General features: G+C 49.5%; 6 protein-coding genes across 6 annotated transcripts; 2 read left to right on the top strand and 4 right to left on the bottom strand.

Moving 5' to 3' along the window:
• Positions 1-11: 11 nt before the first annotated feature.
• ONS95_012024 (uncharacterized protein) lies at positions 12-952 on the top strand (the record flags this gene model as incomplete). Its single annotated transcript, XM_058505632.1, has 3 exons — positions 12-472; positions 535-692; positions 750-952. 3 exons carry the CDS (start codon positions 12-14, stop codon positions 950-952), a joined length of 822 nt encoding a protein of 273 aa, XP_058358154.1.
• Positions 953-1,344: 392 nt separating this feature from the next.
• Positions 1,345-3,724, bottom strand: ONS95_012023 (uncharacterized protein; the record flags this gene model as incomplete). The annotated part of the gene is made up of 11 exons (XM_058505631.1): positions 1,345-1,606; positions 1,663-1,915; positions 1,969-2,105; positions 2,154-2,200; positions 2,300-2,427; positions 2,487-2,580; positions 2,630-2,892; positions 2,940-3,035; positions 3,088-3,327; positions 3,399-3,512; positions 3,568-3,724. 11 exons carry the CDS (start codon positions 3,722-3,724, stop codon positions 1,345-1,347), a joined length of 1,791 nt encoding a protein of 596 aa, XP_058358153.1.
• A 1,131-nt stretch (positions 3,725-4,855) lies between these two features.
• ONS95_012022 (uncharacterized protein) lies at positions 4,856-6,488 on the bottom strand (the record flags this gene model as incomplete). Its single annotated transcript, XM_058505630.1, has 2 exons — positions 4,856-6,314; positions 6,370-6,488. 2 exons carry the CDS (start codon positions 6,486-6,488, stop codon positions 4,856-4,858), a joined length of 1,578 nt encoding a protein of 525 aa, XP_058358152.1.
• A 1,265-nt stretch (positions 6,489-7,753) lies between these two features.
• Positions 7,754-11,104, bottom strand: ONS95_012021 (uncharacterized protein; the record flags this gene model as incomplete). The annotated part of the gene is made up of 4 exons (XM_058505629.1): positions 7,754-9,141; positions 9,250-9,981; positions 10,041-10,222; positions 10,299-11,104. 4 exons carry the CDS (start codon positions 11,102-11,104, stop codon positions 7,754-7,756), a joined length of 3,108 nt encoding a protein of 1,035 aa, XP_058358151.1.
• A 2,829-nt stretch (positions 11,105-13,933) lies between these two features.
• On the bottom strand, positions 13,934-14,707 carry NTF2 (Nuclear transport factor 2; the record flags this gene model as incomplete). Its single annotated transcript, XM_058505628.1, has 6 exons — positions 13,934-14,044; positions 14,102-14,203; positions 14,260-14,331; positions 14,385-14,449; positions 14,575-14,592; positions 14,701-14,707. 6 exons carry the CDS (start codon positions 14,705-14,707, stop codon positions 13,934-13,936), a joined length of 375 nt encoding a protein of 124 aa, XP_058358150.1.
• Positions 14,708-14,919: 212 nt separating this feature from the next.
• Positions 14,920-17,849, top strand: ONS95_012019 (uncharacterized protein; the record flags this gene model as incomplete). The annotated part of the gene is made up of 4 exons (XM_058505627.1): positions 14,920-15,039; positions 15,153-17,043; positions 17,093-17,451; positions 17,505-17,849. Exons 2-4 carry the CDS (start codon positions 15,993-15,995, stop codon positions 17,847-17,849), a joined length of 1,755 nt encoding a protein of 584 aa, XP_058358149.1. The 5' UTR covers positions 14,920-15,039; positions 15,153-15,992.
• Positions 17,850-18,127: the final 278 nt, after the last annotated feature.

Below are 18,127 nucleotides of genomic sequence, written 5' to 3'. Positions count from 1 at the left end.
GATGAGTCAAGATGTTGCCTTCTTCGCTAATCCTCCTCTCACTGCTTACTCTCGCTTCCTCCCAAAGCTTCACAACCTGGACGCCGCCAGGCCCAAATGACCTCCGCTCACCCTGTCCTGGCCTAAACAGTCTCGCAAATCATGGCTTCATCCCTCACAATGGCCAAGGTCTCACAATACCTATCCTCATAAAAGGACTCAAAGATGGGCTTAACGTAGGAGCCGATTTCTCAACTGCTATTGGTGGTGCAGGGCTGCTCTCTGTGCCGAGTAATCCTCTGGCTACATCGTTCACTCTCAAGGACATTCGGAAACATAATTTCCCTATCGAGCATGATGCTAGTCTGAGTCGAGCAGATTTCAATTTGGATAACGGGGACAACTGGATGTTCAATCAGAGTATTTTTGATACTGTCTTAAGGTATTATGACGGCATGACGACGACGAGTATCCCCGTTGCTTCGGCTGCGAAGTAAGTGTATTTTCTGCTTCTGCTGTGAGTCGGGTGAGAATATCCTGGCTAATGATGTTCAGATATAATCGTGTCAAGACTGAGCAGGCAAGAGATCCGAAGTTCACCTATACTCCCCAACAGTTCGTTCTGTCGTACGGCGAGACGGCTCTGTATCTCTCCACGATGGGTGATCCCATCACGGGTGTTGCACCGGTTGAATGGGTCAAGATTTTCTTTGGTATGTTCCCTTGACTTTTCGATCCTAGCCTTAAATATGCTGACCAGTTCATCTCAGAGCAAGAGAGGTTGCCGTACAATGAAGGCTGGAGACCAACGACTCTCGAAACGAACTTGCCTTCATTGGGTGCCATGGTTCTACAGCTGAATGCGGCGAACAAGGAGGCAGTGCCTGAGGGCTTGCTGATCACAACGAATACGCTGAAGCTGGCGTTTGGGGGTTACAATCCTATCACTGGATTATTGGATCATATTCTCTGATGGTAAATGGTTGCGGGAGAGAAAATCTTGGGATTGGGAGCTTGGAAAGTGTACTTGTATTTATGACTAATGAGCTCCGCAATTTGTACATTGGGACGATCATGGAGAGACGGCGGAATGTCCTCTGTCTGCCAGAATTTCAGTGTTTTGTTTCACTCCAACGCGTGCAATGATCTGTTCTTACTGTGTTATTTTATACTAGAGATAAAGGAAAGGGAAGTGAAACTGACGAGATCGGAATACACTATAGCAGAGCAATCTGTGTGCAACCGAACTCGTATTCAAATACCTATTATCCAACTCAACCAGAATACAACGACTCCAGCTTCGGATATCACATAAATCTCTGGCCAAAATTTGTCTCTACGGAGCAAACCCAGCATCTGCTTGTCCTACTCCTTCTCAGACCTCACGTTGGTTCTCTCCACACTCACGCTGTCTTCTACAGAAGCCATTCCACTACTCGTCGCATACTTCTTTCCCGTGACATCATGCACACTATCCCACTCAGGAAGTTTCGCCAAGGGCACATTGATCAAGCTATGTGTTGTCTCGCCAGTCTCCAAGACAATGAGTTCCTGTCGAATAGCATAACCGCAACGTTTTGGCAGGACCTTGATCCAAAAGTAGTAGTACAAAGCACAGAGAAGGAGCCTACGCCAATGAGCAAGAGTCAGGCAGACGTGAATAGGGAAATGAAGGAGACGTACAAGCTAAGACCGGTGAGAATGGCGGTTGCGTAGAAGAACGAGACGTTTCCTGCATAAATTCCTCCTTTTGGAGGGAGCCATGGCATGACGAGCAAAAAGACTTGGACGGCGATATAGAAAGCGACGACAATGTCCCAGGCGCGAAACTCTGATGGGCCGACGTTGATTCGCTTTCGTTGACGACGGATGGTGTAGATTCCAATTGCCATGAGCAGAGAGAACACGGCACTTGGATATGATGACAGATCGACAGCTAGGCGGAACTATCAACTTGGGGACTTGGAAGGAGGCATGGAGAGAACATACCAAAGTTGAAGGCGTCACCAAAGGGCGGCGCAAGAATCATGATGACAGTCATTGCATACTTGAGGGCATACGGGCCTAGAGGAGTTCCGAAGGGTTGAGTGGATGCCCAGAATCGTGGGAAAGGTAGAACACCTTGTCTGCGGAAAGATCAATATTGATATGTGATTATTGGCATTAGTACGTACCTTCCACATTCGCGAATCATCCGGGACTGTCCAATAAGTACGCTGACCTAAGTAGAGAGGACAGCAATTAGCTTATTATTCTTGCTTAATCGGCGTAGCGTTGATTTTTGCGAATGTCAAAACACAACACATGAAGATAGACTTACAAGGTTGCCGAAAGCACTCAAAAGGATGAGAATATTCAGACTTCGTGCAGCGCTTCCGCTTCCGAAAACTTTGGCAAAGAAAAGACTGGCCGCAATTGTATTTGCCCCCTGGATTTCCTGGTTTGGAACTAGATGCAAATGCATTAGCATGTGGCTGCGCCTCAACAGTACCTTTCAAATGACTTACGAGCTGCAAAGTACGCGAGGTTAACAAACATGTAAAGAACTGCAATAATAGCAAGCGAAGCCGGACCAGCCCATCTGACGGTCCTGATAGGTTTCTTTGGCAAGTCAGCTTGCATCCAGTATTGGTTTGGGGAATTGGCCAACCTTGATCTCGGCAACGACATTGAAGCAATTCTCCCATCCAGCATACGCGAAGTTGATTCTCACAAGTGCGTTAGTAATTCCATATGCGTCGCTGGTGGTTCCCGCGAAAGAATCGCGGAAATTGAATCCTGGGTCTGGGACTGCAGAGATACCGCCAGCCAAAACAACAAAACCTGTTATACTGATGAAAACCAGTGTGAGGAGCTTTACAACTGATATTCCATTGGCGAACCAGAGCGAGTATTTATTGGAGATAATGACAACTGTAATAGTCAGGAGCTGAGACTTGGTTTGGTTCCTTGTAACGTACTTGCGGTTGCAACGGTGTATCCTGCAATTGCTACGCCTTTAGACTGCCATTCTGTTGGCGTCTTACCTGCTGTGCGATACAGATAGGTAGAAAGTACTGTAAAACTATCAATGAAAGAGCCAAATCATGGATGTAGAAGCAATCGTACCAATAGCATTACTACTGCTGAAAGAGAACAGCACTTTGAAAGCAGCAAAAGCCGTTGGAAGAAAGTATTTTGGTCTCGGCCATCCCTGCTCAAGGTATACGACCTCCGCACCCGATCGATTGGGGAAATACGATGCAAGCTCGAGGTAGACTGAGAGACCAGATATGGCAATTACCAGACCTAAAACCCAGTACAACAGACTCAGGCCAACGGAGCCAAGATTCTTCAGGATAGAGCCAGCTATATATATGGGATTAGTTCTGTCTAAACACACGAGCTAAACACACGAGCGATGGTAGACCTGAACTTACGAGTAGAGAATACTCCAGTACCAACCATCTGTCCGACATTCAGGAGGATGACGGTGAGCCACGAGACTTCATATCCGAGCGGAGACTCCCTTTCGACTGGAGCACCAGATGCCTCTGCTCAATGTTAGACATGTCCCAAACATATATGGGCAAAACAATAGGTACATGCCTTGATAAGACGGCAATGAATCATTGCCTCCCTTCTCCTGGGTATAATTCAAACTCCCTTCGTGGATGACATTCTCGGTCGAAGTACTTTCAGGCACATGCACAGTTGCAACCTTAGCCGGGCCATTCAGATTAGCGAGAAAAGACTGGAAACCCATGATTGCAACTCCCGCTTAGGCGTCTGGATACCGGTAGTAGTCGTAGTAGCGCAGAGAGTGGAAAGCTACATAATCGACCCAGTGAGCGGATCAATAATGGGTGCATAGCACTATATAAATGAAGTAAGACGGGCCATCTCGCCCCCATACTGTATGGTGTTATAATCGCCATGCATAGCGAATATTTGGCCTGCAAGAGATCTAAGATACTGCGATGCGGGACAATGCATCAAATCGAATTCAGATGAATGGATTTCGCGTTCAAACAAGGTGTATAGTGGTTGGGACTGAAAACCGACAATGGCGTCACCGGCTGTATGTAGCACGACCAAATCTTGGGAGCTGTCGCAAAAGCCTGGGTTTATGTTGACATTCGGCTATCCCTCCAACGAGATTGGCCGGGACCACAACGTTAGATAATAAAGTACCCAGCCGAGAGGATAACCGATCATTATACTGGAGAATGGGAGATTTTGACCTGCTCCTTTGAGATATCACGGCTTTCGAAACTGTTATCTCCAGTGGGGCTTTCCCGTGTCTTTGTTGAAGATGTTCGTGGTTTGGAGAAGGACAACGCTTTCGGACTCCCCGTCCCTCGGGACTCCACGCGGCTTTCACGAGGCCCCGTAAATCTTAATATTTTCGGGTCTTCTCCGGATCTCCAAGTATGGAGTACGGCCATATGTGTACAGTATCTACCTGTCCCTGCAGTGCTCCGCCACAGCTCGATTCATGCCGAGGTGGACTGCGCAGTTGTCATTTGAAGGAGAATAGCTACAAGTTTACTCGTGGTGAAATCTGACGTGATTCGGTGGCTTGCGCCGAGGGTTTCTATCACAAGTTCCGAATTATGATGAACCTCCGGGAGCTCAGTATCAACCTCTCCTTTGACTGAGTTATGCACTTTCACCGGGAAGAGGCTGCACCATTTGCTCCGCGGAACAGAAGATCTCGGAGCGGAGCACAAGATGACAAAGCCTTCTGGGCGCTCCCTGATAGCCATCACCAGTATGAGTGGCATGTGAGGTGAATGAGAACTGACCTGTAATAGAAGCTTAGGGTAGAACCATACATCCATCGAGATGCATTGAGTTACTTACTATATAGGATGTACTGTATTGTACACTTTGCTCAGTCTTTCCTCCTCAACTTTAAAATATCACTCAGTTTCACCTCTCCTTTCCCACCCCAGCCGGCCACTCCACCAGCAACATCAGGTCTCACCTGAACATACCACCCCCAAGCCTTCCTATCCAGCTCTTCTCTCGAAACATGGCCATCCCAAGACTTAAACAGCATGTCCAACGCTCCCAGCAGCAAGCCCAAATTCTCCTCTCTCTCCCTATCTATCGCGACTCCTGATTTCTTCTTCCTATTCCCACCTTCAGCTTCAGGCGATCCAAATGCCCTCAAGATATAAGCCCTCGCACCCTCAGGCCTATGAATCGGCATTCCACTTCCAGTAACAGAAGAATTCGCTTTCTTCATGCCTTCTAGATCAAGGCCCCACAGTGCATCCTGGCCAACAACACCAGCGATCCTAAGACGTTGAGATAGGGCATCTCGTGAGACCATGCTCATGAGTCGCCATCTGTCTGTGCCGAGCAGGATGCCTCCATACCATCTCGTAACTACGAGAAGCACGCCTACGATATTGTCTGCTTGCAAAAGACCTAGAATGTGGCGACCGCCTCCGGACTCGCCGTCATCGTTGCTGGATTCTAGAATACCGTGGGAACCCTGAACGCGCCAGGCGGAGATATTGTGGCTTGCTTCTCGGAGGTCCTTATTCTCTGATAGCAGGGTTTGGAGAGCGGAAGTCGCGTCTGCTGGGCTCGTGATGGTAATGGAGCGAGCGACGAATGTTGAGCTCTTGACTGTCACTGGGGATGAGACCGTCCAGCCATTAGAAGTCGCGGCTTGACTTCCACCTTCCAGACCAACAGCACCAGAATTCGGCTCCTCTTTCAAGGTCTGCTCACTCCCCGCCGTACTCTGCTCTCCAACTTCTCCAGCAGGATCCGAGACCTTCTCCTGCTCCTCTTTCCACTCATACCCACTCCTTTTCAAGACACTAATCTCCCTCCCCAATATCCTCACCTTCGGCTGCCCCATTCCCCATCCTTCCTCCTCAGCCCCTTTCCCCTTCTCAATTCCAATACTAACAGCCTTACTCCTCGAATTGGCACTCACCACCGCTTGCGCAAGACTCAGCATCCCACTCAGCGGCTGCTCCGGCATCGTATACTTCAACAACTGTACTGCGAACGCCAGAACCAGCGGCGCACGATTCGTGACGACGACACATTTCGAGATCGCCTCCTCGTCTGCGGAGGGTTGGGGAAGTGATAGGGAGGCTTCGAGCTCAGCGGGAGTTTGTGGTTCTTGTGAGAGTTCATAGGCGGATTTGGTGCGCTTGGAGGGTCCGTTGGTGGGTGAGAGAGTGTCTGCGGCGGAGCGTTTGCCTGGTGTGGAGGAGCCGGATTTGAGGTAGGCTTTACAGGCTGCGAGGAGGGATTTGGCGGTCTTTTCGTCGGAGGATAGAGCTGTAGTTAGGGCTGGTAAATCGATTGCTGCTATGTCCGATATACTGCGAGCTGTTAGTAAGGGTGTAGGAGCTGGGGAGCGAGGGGAGGAGGGAGGACCTGCGTAGGTTGGCGGATTGAAGAGCTTTGACGCGTTGCATTGCTGCGAGCATGGGGATTTTGTTCCGGCCTGTTGTTAGCAAGCGGAGCAGGTCTTGCATATCCTTTTGGGCGGCCATTTTTTTGACGTGTTTGGTCTGTGGTTGTGCTGCATGCGTTGATTGAGTGAGCTCTCCTGAGGAAGGGGCTTCAGCGTGGTTGACGTGAGGCGGGATCAAGCGAAATCCGGGGTTGGATGCCTCAACGTCATTTCTCCAGGCACCAGCCAGCCAGTGGAATCTCAATCAGTGTGCCTGGTACGTTCCCGTCATTTCTTACAGTGTAACAACATGAATTGGAGAGAACAAGCTGGTATTCCCGTACTGTAATGGAACTTTCGGAGAGAAGTTAATCTGTCCATGACAGCAAGGTGGAGAATATCTGGGGTAAACATCTCCACTTCAACCGACATCTATGTCCATCTCTAAACTTCAAGTTCAAGAGTACCGATATTCATTTCCTTACTTCCCCTCCAAAATAACCCTCTTCAATCCCCCCTCCTACTCCATCCCGCCTTCCCCATCATCTCCCCACTCGCCCTCTCCAGCTCCATCATATCAGCACCCATAACCGTCTTCGCCCACAACATCCCCATCCCCCCACCCTCCGCACTCTCCATACACATCAACGTCAAAACCGGTAACTGGTTCTCCGCAAACTTAAAGAGCATGCATATCTCGGACGTGAAATTCATTTGAGCGAATGTGATCTAGCCTTTTTTCTTCTGCTTCGTTTCATTCTCAGTGCTTGGGTTGGAAGTGGAAAAGTTTTGCCTACACCGAGCAGCTAGCTCTTCGTACTGGGGCGTGGGAGCTTTACAAGCTGGGGGTGAGGATTAAAAACGTAGAGGACTGTGCCAGATACTTCGTGGGATTTGGTGAAGTGGGCGTGAGGGGTTGCGTTGGTGAGGTGGATAATAGGTGGCATCTTGCACCGCAAGTTATCTTAACGTGGATCTATTATGAAACTGTAGATGTCTTTGGAGAGTCAAAAGACGGCTGATAAGTGATGCAGCATGAAGGATTGTAGTGTAGATGCAAGGTCAGACAGGCATCCCGAAGTCGAATACACAGCAGCCATTCGACCGAGCCCTCCCCTCGTGTGGCACCTTTAGCTAGCGGCTGGTGTCAGCAATAGGATTTTCGGAGCACAGTAGACTAGATAGACATGATCAGCAGCTGAGGAACGACTGGATTCATCTATAGACGTATATCTCTCCCGCGTCAAAACAAAGACTGCGTCTCGCTTCCGACAATGCGGAACGGAGCCAAGTAAACAAATTAAACGAACACAGCCGAAAAATACGCCAATCAACTTTCCCGTTCCCTTGTTTCTGGTTCCCCATTTACTCTACAATCTCCTTCACAGGCTCCTTTTCTAGACCCTCCTTCTCACTCGGCTTCAACGTAGCTGTTGAAGCAGACAAGTCCTCATCCTCCGGTGCCGCCAAAGGCGCCTTCGTCTCGCTCTCCTGCACAACAGGTGGCTCATCACTACCCTTCACAGGCTGGACTTCGCTGCTACTCTCCTTGGCTTGTGCAATCAAGAGGGCCTTCTCAGTCTCCTCTGCTTGCGAGGCATGATAGTCCTCAATGGCGGATTGTGGAGCCGAGGCATTCTCTGCCTCTGGAGCGATTTCAGCTGGCTCGTGGACAGGAATACCAGCGGTGTTCGTCGCTAGCGTTGGTGTTTCCGACTCGGCGGCTTTAGTATCTAAGGAACCTGAAACAGCAGGCTCCTCGTAGGAGGCAACAAAAACATAGTCTTCGTCCGGGTCAATCTGCCATAAAGTGGCTGGCATGGAGAAAGCTAGAGTGCTGGTTGTTTCTGAGACGGCCGCCGCAGGAGCTGGGCTCTTTGCCGGTGCTCTACGAGCGGGACCACGTGCTCTGCCCTTGCGGGCATCAACAAGAGGAGCCTTCTCTTTAACTTCTTCCTCCTCCGGTGCAGGCTCCTCCTTCTTGGGTGCTTGAGCGCCAAGCTGCAAACGCTTATTCAAATCGGCCATAAAACCTCCTTGCAAAGCGGCAATCTTGCTTCCTAGAGGTCTGGAAGGGACAGGTGGCTTAGGCTTAGCGGCTGCAGCAGCTCCTTGATCCGAACCCACAGATTTGGCTGATGAGTTTGACGGAGTGGTGGTGAGAGGGACATTTTCTGTGGACTCTCGAGTGATTGGCTTCGCAGGTCTGGCGGGTACATGGGGCTTTGCCTTCACGGGAACTGGGGGCGAAGTTGCATCCACTTGTTTGGGACGAGGCCTTTCTGGAATGGCTGGCTGCGCCGTTTCTGGCGATTCGGACAACTTGGATTTATTTGGACGGGCTGGGATCTGAGGCTTCGCGACCGCAGCGATGTTGACTGGTGATGTTACTGGTTGCTCGTCTGGTGGGCTCGTGATATCCTTGTCTTCTACCTGGGGGCTAGCGACAGTAGTTTGCAGTTGCAAACTATCAGGAGTGTCCTCCCAGATATCTCGAGAAGGAAAGCGTTGCTTCGGATTTGGTCTGGTCTCAGCCGCGAGATGAGGCTTGTGAGCCCATGGCTTCTTCTCCTGATGCAAGAAACTGTCTTGAGGTCTGGACTCTCTCTCCGCGAGTTCTTCCTGTCTCCTGGCAAATGCATGGGCCGAGTTTACTTCCTCTGGGCTATCTTTTGATTCTGCTTCTTCCTCTTCAGGTAATTGAGGCGTCGAGACAGTAGCGGTATATTGTAAGCTATTGGGTGTATCCTCCCCTGCGAAGAAAAATTATTAGTAAATCATTGGACTGCGGCTTCTTTTCAAGAGTGTATGTAGGGGCTTGGCCCTGCCATTCAGTTTGGTGACGTCTCGTCATTACTTACAGATATCTTGCGATGGAAACTTGCGATTTTTAAGCTCCGGGCGCTTAAGTCTATCAGCAGCAGTCAAAGGCTTCTCTTTGCCTGCAGCACTTTTCTCCTCTTCGGGGAACAAAGGTTCATATTCATCCAGATCTTCGAGATGAGCACCAGGTAAGCGAAGACCGGGCATAACTCCGTGAATACTCCCAGGTCGACTTGAAGGTCTGCTGTTGTTGGCGCTCGACGCGCTTCCAGATCTGTAATGGAAAGCACCATCTTCGTAGCCCCTGCGTTCGTTCAAGGGCGATACTGCAGGCTCAAGATTATACCCAAATGGCTCTTTAGCAACCTCGTCTGATGCAAGAATGGGAGCGCTGTATTCATCGTCGACGCCGTGGCTTATTTGCCGCTCAAGCTCTTCCGTGGATTCTGCATAATCTGCGCCGTAGATTCTGCTTGAACGGCGTCCCGGGTTGTCCACATGAATTACATCATCCTCGGCTTCACTCTCTAGAGTTGTATCCGAAGGAGCTTGGAGACTCCTGGAAAGAGTCTTCTCAAACTCAGCCTTGTTTGATGATTCTGCAGCAGAGGATTCCTTCCTCAATGGCGAATCCACGTGTGTATCCGAAATATTCGAGTGCGAAACATGATACCCAGATTGTGGGCGAGGAGAGGACATTCTCGAGGCATATTCCTCGCTAGCTTGAAATCCGACTTGTTCGGAAGGAGTTCCAATGAGGTTATGTGAGCCTAGATTATATTAGATTGCTCGGTGATTCATGTGCAAAGCACACAACTGTATTCCTTACCAGATCCAGCTCCACGGCTGGCGGTATCTCGAACAATCTTGTTCAGATCATCACTGCTCATGGCCCACTCTGGTCTGCCTTCTCCGTATTGTCCAAGCTCCTTCTTGAAAAGTTCTGGATGCTTTTCGTAGTATGCCTTCTCGAATCGATCGTGGGGGATGACTCCGTGTCCGTAACGACCACTAAGTAGCAGTTAGAGAATTTCCAACAAATGTGGTCTGCTAGCAGACTCTGCTAAAATCAATGCGGGGTTCTTACTATGCATCGGGTGGAATATCATGACCACGCGAGCTAGTTTTTCGGCCATGATGTCTGGGTTTCGACCCATCGTTATGGAACCCAATGCCAGGAGCAAATGGCTGAGCAAATGGCGCAGGCGATGGAGCTTGCACATCACCAGCATTCGGATACATTGGCACACGTTGTCCAATCTCAGGAATGCCATGGTCGCTCTCAGCGCTCGAAGGAGGGCGTTCGGTGCCACCAACGGAAGTTTGACTAGCAAAACTCGCCTTTGCCTTCAATGATCTTGTGTGAGGCTCCTTATCATCTCCTGAGGGCTTGCCAATGCCGTATGCCGCAGCCTGACCAGAATCCGTACGAGTAACTGTCGAAACTCTGGCCTTGGCGCTGGAAACTGGCAGAGATGGTTTCGGAGCATGTAGCTTGAGATCATTGGCTATATTGCGAGTTTGTGTAGGAGATGATCCCAGTTGTTCCTCGGAGGGATTTGAGAATTCGGCATATTCGTTTCCCTCCTGCCCAAGGGATGGCAGGGTGACGCTGGGTGGACGGCGAGGTAGATCTGACACAGAGAGGCTCTCGCTGGATTGTAAAGACGACTTGCTGTGGTTGCCGTGGTTTGCGAGGAAGGGGGTTTCGTTGAGAGGGGATCGAGCAAAGCTCTCTCTGGCGGGCGAGATGGAGCGGTCAACACGTCGATGAGCCGGGCGTGGAGGTATTTTGGGAAGGTCGCTGCCAAGAGAGCTGCCACTTCCAGCAGACTGGTCTTGCTGTGTGGTCCTAGTAGGACGAGGAGGGACTTGTGGAATGGCGGTCGACATTGTACAGAATGTTCAGTTGCACGATTTTCAGTTAAGAAGTTTCGATGGTTTCTGACGTTGAGATTAGTACTAAAATCTGGCTGGGCCCGAATCTGAAGCGAGCAGCAGCAGTAAGTGAGTAGATAGGACGAGGACGGGCTGGCTTAGCAGCGATGCCGGCTCAGGCTGTGCAGATAAAGATAATAAAGTTTGGGGCTGGCAGCTGCAGCTTTGGCTTTGCTTAGGAGGGTGGACTGTTTTATCCAATTCGATTGCTTGAGCTGTGCAGCCTGCCTGCTCACTACCCGGTGGTCTGTTGAGAGCGTGGTGCAATGACTGACGAGAGCCACCTTGCTGGATGCAGCTGTGGTATTGTGATACCAGACCGCTGCTCGGCTGGAGGTCTTTGTGACCCAGCACGTCTCGAGAATTTGCGTGGCAAATGCAGGGGATGGAGAATCGAAGCATAGATAAAGCAGACTGACTTACTTGTAATGCTTTAGCAATCGATGACTGGCTGGCTGGCTGACTATTCAGAGCTCAATCATTGAAGCTGGATAGAGCTCCAAAGGTGCATATGCAAAAGTGTGTAAAGAAAACTGGATATCTTGATATTTGAATCAGAGATGCAAAGGAAGAGAGATAGAGGAAAGCTGGGGAACGGTCGTGTCATATGGTTCAGCTCTACTCTAAAAACAGCTACGGATCAAGTAAGGCAAGGCAATTGGAAGGTACTAGTAAGAGCAGAACCTGGATGTTCCTTCCCCAGGCGCAACAGGCCCAGAAGACGGTCCACTTTCTTGGTTCACGATCCCATCCACCTCAGGTCTTCCATTCCGCCCATGACGACGGGAGCTTAGCGGCATCATCAAAGACAACAGTTGGCCAGCCAAATCCAAAGCACGACATGGCCACCACTACGCTCATTTTTGAAAACACCGGCTTTTCCAATTGCAAACTTGACTCGTACCACAGATAAATACCACAGCTTTTCCTCCTTCTTCTTCTTCTCTTTCTCACCTCTTCACTTCTTACTCCGACAGCTCCACCAGATGCAATGCAATGCACACGATCACTCCAACCAGGGCCCGCGCAGCTATCCAATCCTGTTCTTTTGATTGGAGATCTCTCCAATGCCAAAGCCATCGAAAGCCGGCCGCTATGGCGCAGTCTGATTCGCCTTCCACCGCCTGCCCCCCTGACCTGACCCGGCTTTTAGAGCCTGCAAGTCTGTAAAAGTTCTTTCCCCTCCATGCCCCGCTAGATGCCGAACTAGAACTTCCAGAACAAAACGAACGCAGCTGTCTCACCCCTTTGAAAGGAAAGAAAAGAAAATCTTGAAGCACGATATTTGAAGTGGATGTATGCGGTCTAACATTGATTAGTTCTTGCAAGAGCTTTGTTTACGATCTTGATGTTTTCCATTCAAGTTTCAGCTGTTGATAAAGAGCTAGATACAAACCTAGCAGGGAATTGCGTTATTTCTCCATCTTTTATCCCTCTCGAAAATGATCAGCGGCGTCCAGACCTCCACCCCCTTCCACTTCCAAGCTTTCCATCAACGGCCCCTCAACCATGACCGAAACCGCTACTTCATTCCTCATCACATCACATCATCTCGGATTCTCGGGCACTCCGTAAAATTTTACAACAAAACACAAAAGACCTACCTACTGTATAACAGAAGACCAAGAGTGACGCGCCAAAAAAGGACTGAACGCTCCTGCTGAAAGTCTCAAAGAGGCAAAACTCTTCAACACCACCTGACACCGCCAAAACCCATCCGTGCCTTGCGCCATCCCGCTTCCATCTCCTGTAACTCCCTCCCTACCTACCTAGTCCCAGCTCCAGTCCGTCCTATCCTCAGCTCGACCTAAGCTACCTTTCCCCGCATCGAGCGTGTCATGCGTAGCTAGAGATCTGTACCTGCTGCCAATCATACTTTTTTTTCTTCATCACTTTCTTCACTTACATGCCGCTTTCGTTGCATCTTCTTCATTTCCTTGTAGTCACAGTTATTGAAGTTGAGCAAATTGACGAGGCGGGATGGATGTGTGTGACCGAACCGTCGGGCTTCAATGCAGATGGAGAGAGGCTCGTGACCTTTATCTACCGTGGTTTTGATATTTATCCATGGGGAGGAATGCAGTAGGTGAGCTTTGGCGGTGAGCAGGATATAGCTCCGTCTTTAAAGGGCCGTATTGGCTTGTATGATTAGAGCTTGTTGTACAGACTTTGTGGCATCTTCTTTTGCCAGAGTATCACCTTGCATGCTCAAGTTGTACAAAAGCTTTGAAGTTGCCAGTCGTCTAATCAATGAGCCCATACACATGCTCCTTCATGTCGGCCAAGGTCTTGCCCTCTTGCTTACTCCATCTGCCATCATGTTGGTTGTCTCCTGACTTCGTCATTCTGACTTCGTCTATACAGACATTATAGTAGGTTTTGATCGTCTATATCTACACAATTCGTGAAGAGACCTCTAACTTCACAAAGAACCAGTTGGAAGGAGGGGATCAATTAAGCCGTTGAAAAAAAAATCCAAACGTCATAGGCTCGAAGGCAAGGAATCAAATGAACGACGTTTTGGGAACCGGGTGATGGAATCCTAACTTGAAGCAAGATCTTCACAGCCCATGTTGCGAGAGCATTTAACACCATGGAAATTCAAAAGCCAGCGCTGGAATTGTCAAACTAAGAAGTCCATCATGCCACATCACTGTCACATTTCGCTTTCTTTCTAGAAGTCGGTATAATGCGTCGAAACAGACCAAATCATCCATCCATCCATCAATCGTTCATGCCTATCCCTCCAGACCTCATATGTACCCAACGTCCTTAGCCTACCACTTAACCGAAAACCAACTTGAAGACGTCGTTGAAGATGAAGTAGCTTCCATTGCCATCTGGGAGAAGTTGGAAAGCCTGGCTGTAGTTCATCGGTCTCTGCTCATCGTCCACCTGGAGGTATGCAAGTCAGCCAATCATTCACCAGCAGTGTTGTCCATGTAACCATACCAAGAGAGCCCCAGTGACGAGGATCAAAATTCCACCATGATCTCCGGAAGGTTGTGCGTCGAGTGTTGAGACGGCGTGCTTCACTTTCTCGAATGGGAGGCTCTGCTCGCAGAGTCTAGTTAGCGGGCTGAATCAACTTTGGAGTGCTGGAGCCTTACATCGAGCTTCTCCACGATGCCCGCAGCACCAGCAACAGATGCCGACTCGAAAGTCAACATGGAGTTGTCACGCTATATTGTATTAAACCTTTGTGTTCGTAAGGTGGACCGGGCCGGGCACTAACATAGAGAGCAGCCAACTGCTTCCTGTCTTGATCAAACTGGTTGTAGTAGAACTCAACGAACTGCTCTGTAAACCAAAAGTGTTAGCTTTGCAGCTGAAGTATGCAGACCCTTCGCCTCGTTGTTTTCCGATGTGCGGGTATTGCCGACTTGTCCAGCGAAGCCTTCGTCATGAAATTGCGGTCAACTTACTTGCGATATCTGCGAAGTCTATCACAACATGTTAGCAAAACACCCCTCATCTGGCGCGACAAGCTCCAAATGAGCTGCACAACAATTTCTCTGGATAAAATCCACGGATTAGAATGTGGTACTCACTTGACATCTTGCCGGTTTTTCAGGTACGATGTTTTGATGGTGTTTTTGGTCTGCTGTTGAGGGGTCTCTGTGTTGTTTCTCGCGGGTTGGTGGGGTAATTTTTGTGATGCATGCGCGGCGAGCTCGGTCACCTGATGAAGCTAAAGACTTTAGCGCCCTTTGAGAGGTCTCGCAAATTTATAAATTCGACCCGAACTTTCTTCTGTCTGTAAGAACCAACAAGCACGAACGGTCCGCACAGGTCCACAGGTCTCTGTGCTTCACCAGCAACAAATGTCTGTTATACATGTCTCTTGCAAGTTTACTAATTCTAGGTCCCTGGTCTTCTAGCTTCTTCTGGTACGTTCATTCTCCTACATGTTTCGCCTGCACTTCCCGTTACTATGATGACTACACTTCTGCCCTTAAGAACGGCCAACTGAACTCCCATGTTGATTCAATCAATTATCAAGCTCAACAGTCTGAGAACTTATCTACGAAATGCTCTTATACTTCTAGCTCTGCCAGATATCTTTTAGCAGTCGCTAATTCGTATAACAGATCAAGCCAGAGCGAATGTAGAATCATCAGCAAGCTGGGCGGTTCTGGGAGAGCACAAGGATACACCCGGGGATGCGGCAAGAGTTTCAGGTGCAAGTTGACAGCCAGTGAGACACTTGATCCGTCGGTTGGCAGAAGGCTGAAGCTGGCTCTTTGTCGTGTTGTCTGCTCAAAGGAAAGTTAGGCAGTCTCGCTATTGAGGCAGGATATTGGATAGAGATAACTTTGATGAATGATATGCATCGCTGCCCATGAATGGTTAAAAATGCAGGTGACGTGTCAGTCAATTATGTTGTGAATGAATGAATGTCCTCAAACTGTTCCAGCACATCTTCTTCACTTCTGGGTGTTACCCGAATTCCCTATCCTTGGGTCGTCCGTGCCCGAGCCGCGCTCAAGCTCACGGCAGGCGAAAGCGAGCCCTGACGAACCGCTCTGGAACATCGATTCAAGCGTTCCCCGACTTTTGGACATCACCTTCGCTCTCGCAGAATCACTCGCACAATCACTTGAGAAGCTGCGCGTGAAGCATCCTCGCTTGAGCAGATGCACTAACGCTGCAGCATATCATTTTTGTCGACATTCTCGCTGCACCTACAGTCTCCACTACCTTCAGCCTCTTCCTCGTCACCCACCTCCGCCTCTCCACCTCTGAGCACCCCAAACACGTTGCTAAAGTCACAGCCTTTTTCGGGGACTTTGCAGAGTCAACAAAATACCTGCGCGCAGCTTCGGTTGCCCCTCGATCCATCATGCCATGCTTTAAGGGCATAGCAGTTAGCGTACACGCTGAAGGCGCTCCTCTGCCTGAATATTCGGTACAGAAGCAGTCCAGGGTTTCGCGCGTCAATACGTATATTCCGGTACCAAAGCCTAAAATTCCAAAAGATGCTTCCTCCGACAAGGCAGAACCATCCAAGTTCGCCATCTCCATCACCCTCCTCGTTCCTGGTCTCTCCGTTCCATATTCCACCCCAAAACCAACTGCCGACAATCCACACCCCCGAGCCCAAATCGTGGGAGGTCTGCCTGGCGCAGCTGGTTCACGCGGAAGCTACAGTGGAAGTATAGGTCCATACATACCCATCACAAAGTCCGAAAATGAAACTATTGCTGCGTACATCTATTTTGATGGCCGGGCTAAGGAGGAGGTTGCTACACTGCTACGACCGGGCGAGGAGACTTGGGTAAACTCACGATGGGTCCAAGTTCCTGCTTCTGAGGGTGGTGGTCTAGCCGAGAGAGAGTTTTTGTTCCGTGAGGTCGGACTTGAGAGATGGCTGAATGGTCTGGATTTAGATGGGAACGATGCGGCGGCAAAGATTGAGAAGCGCAGACAGAAGTTCGAGAAGCGTCGCAGACGTCGGAGAGAGACAAACGGAAGTGACGAGGATCTTGACCTGACCGGAAATAACTCAGCCGCACCCAAGTTCGGAGGGCGAGAAGTACTCAGATATGGTGATGATGCACAATCTCCGGTCGAGAAGTTGGCAGATTTCGACGACGATGACCTCAGCTCAGACTCCGACGATGACTTACCAGAGGCTGCTGGGCAGATCAAAGTCGCAATGTTCCGTGTACTGGCATCTGGGGAGATCAAGAGAGGCGAATATTCTCCACAATTTGATGCTCATGATGACGACGAGGACAAGGGAAACGGCGAAGAGGCGGATATTGATCACACTACCAGTTTTGCAAAGCCAAAAACCCTGGATCCCAAGTCAATCAGCACTCAGACAGTCACGGGCATTGATGGACCAGACAAGCCTTTTGCAGTTTTCACATTCTTCTATCGCGGAGAGAGTAAGTATATCAGTATCATTTCCGAAATCTGCTAACCATCTTACACCAGAGCAACTGCAAAAGATGGGAATTCTACATCCGAAGCCAGCAAAGGGTGCTGTAGCTCCTACCAAGCGACGTTCTACACAGCTCGACTTCTCGAATCTAGCTCCATTGAAGCAAGGTGGAACTGTTGGATTTTCTTCTTTTAGAGATAATGAACCTTCCGCAGGCCGCAACAAGAATAGAAAGAAGAGCAACGGTAGTGTTGGAGCATCTGCGACCCTAGAAGATAGCGACGAAGATGATGACGATGCCGAGATTGTAGGAAAGATGGAGGATGTTGAGGACAAGGATGTGAAGACTATGTTGAGTCCTGAAGACGCAAAATTTACAGGCGAATTGGCAGACGGGGTCAACAGAATCAAAGTAAGCTATGGTTTCCGTAACATCTAATTGTGTATCTACTAATGTCAAAACAGCTCAAGCGCCAGCATTCTGCCGAACCTCTTAACGCCAATTCCCGCAAATCACCTGCATCAGCATCTACTTCGGTTGGAGCAACTCCTCCTGCTGAAGCCGCATCTGCCACTGCTCAGCCTCAACTACTCCCAAACAACGTGTTTGGTGGCGTACCAGATGAGTCTGTCGTTGGCAGTCCCCTCAAGAAGCACAGGGCAAGCTTATATGACATCGACAATGAGACTATGCAGAAGCGACTCGGTACAGGCTTCTCATCGTCAGGTGGGGACGTTGTAGCTGCAGCGGAAGCTGCTCAGAAACCCCTTCCACCAGTCGACAACAATATGGAGGATGAGGAGCTATGAGGGGGAAAGAGGATTCAGGCAGTAGCATCGGATCAACATCCTGGTCATTTCTTGCTTGGTTAGATACACAGGCGGAGAGATTGGAAAGCACATATTTAGGTGCAATGTTGAATTCCTACTATGGAGAAGAGAACTGGACTGTGGCGAGCGAGTTAGCGATATGAGCGAACAAATTCTTGTGGCTATGGAATCTGCACTCAAAGAATGAGATGCACATATACGGCCCCTTTGTAACGAAGCCTATTTTACAATACCCAGGAGCAAAGCATCCGCTTGGG

This window comes from Cadophora gregata, assembly GCF_030347475.1.
Source record: "Cadophora gregata isolate MNR1 chromosome Unknown scaffold_6, whole genome shotgun sequence".
Classification (NCBI taxonomy): domain Eukaryota; kingdom Fungi; phylum Ascomycota; class Leotiomycetes; order Helotiales; family Ploettnerulaceae; genus Cadophora; species Cadophora gregata.
The sequence above is the reverse complement of the archived record's forward strand: the minus strand, read 5'-3'. Positions and strand labels throughout refer to the sequence as shown.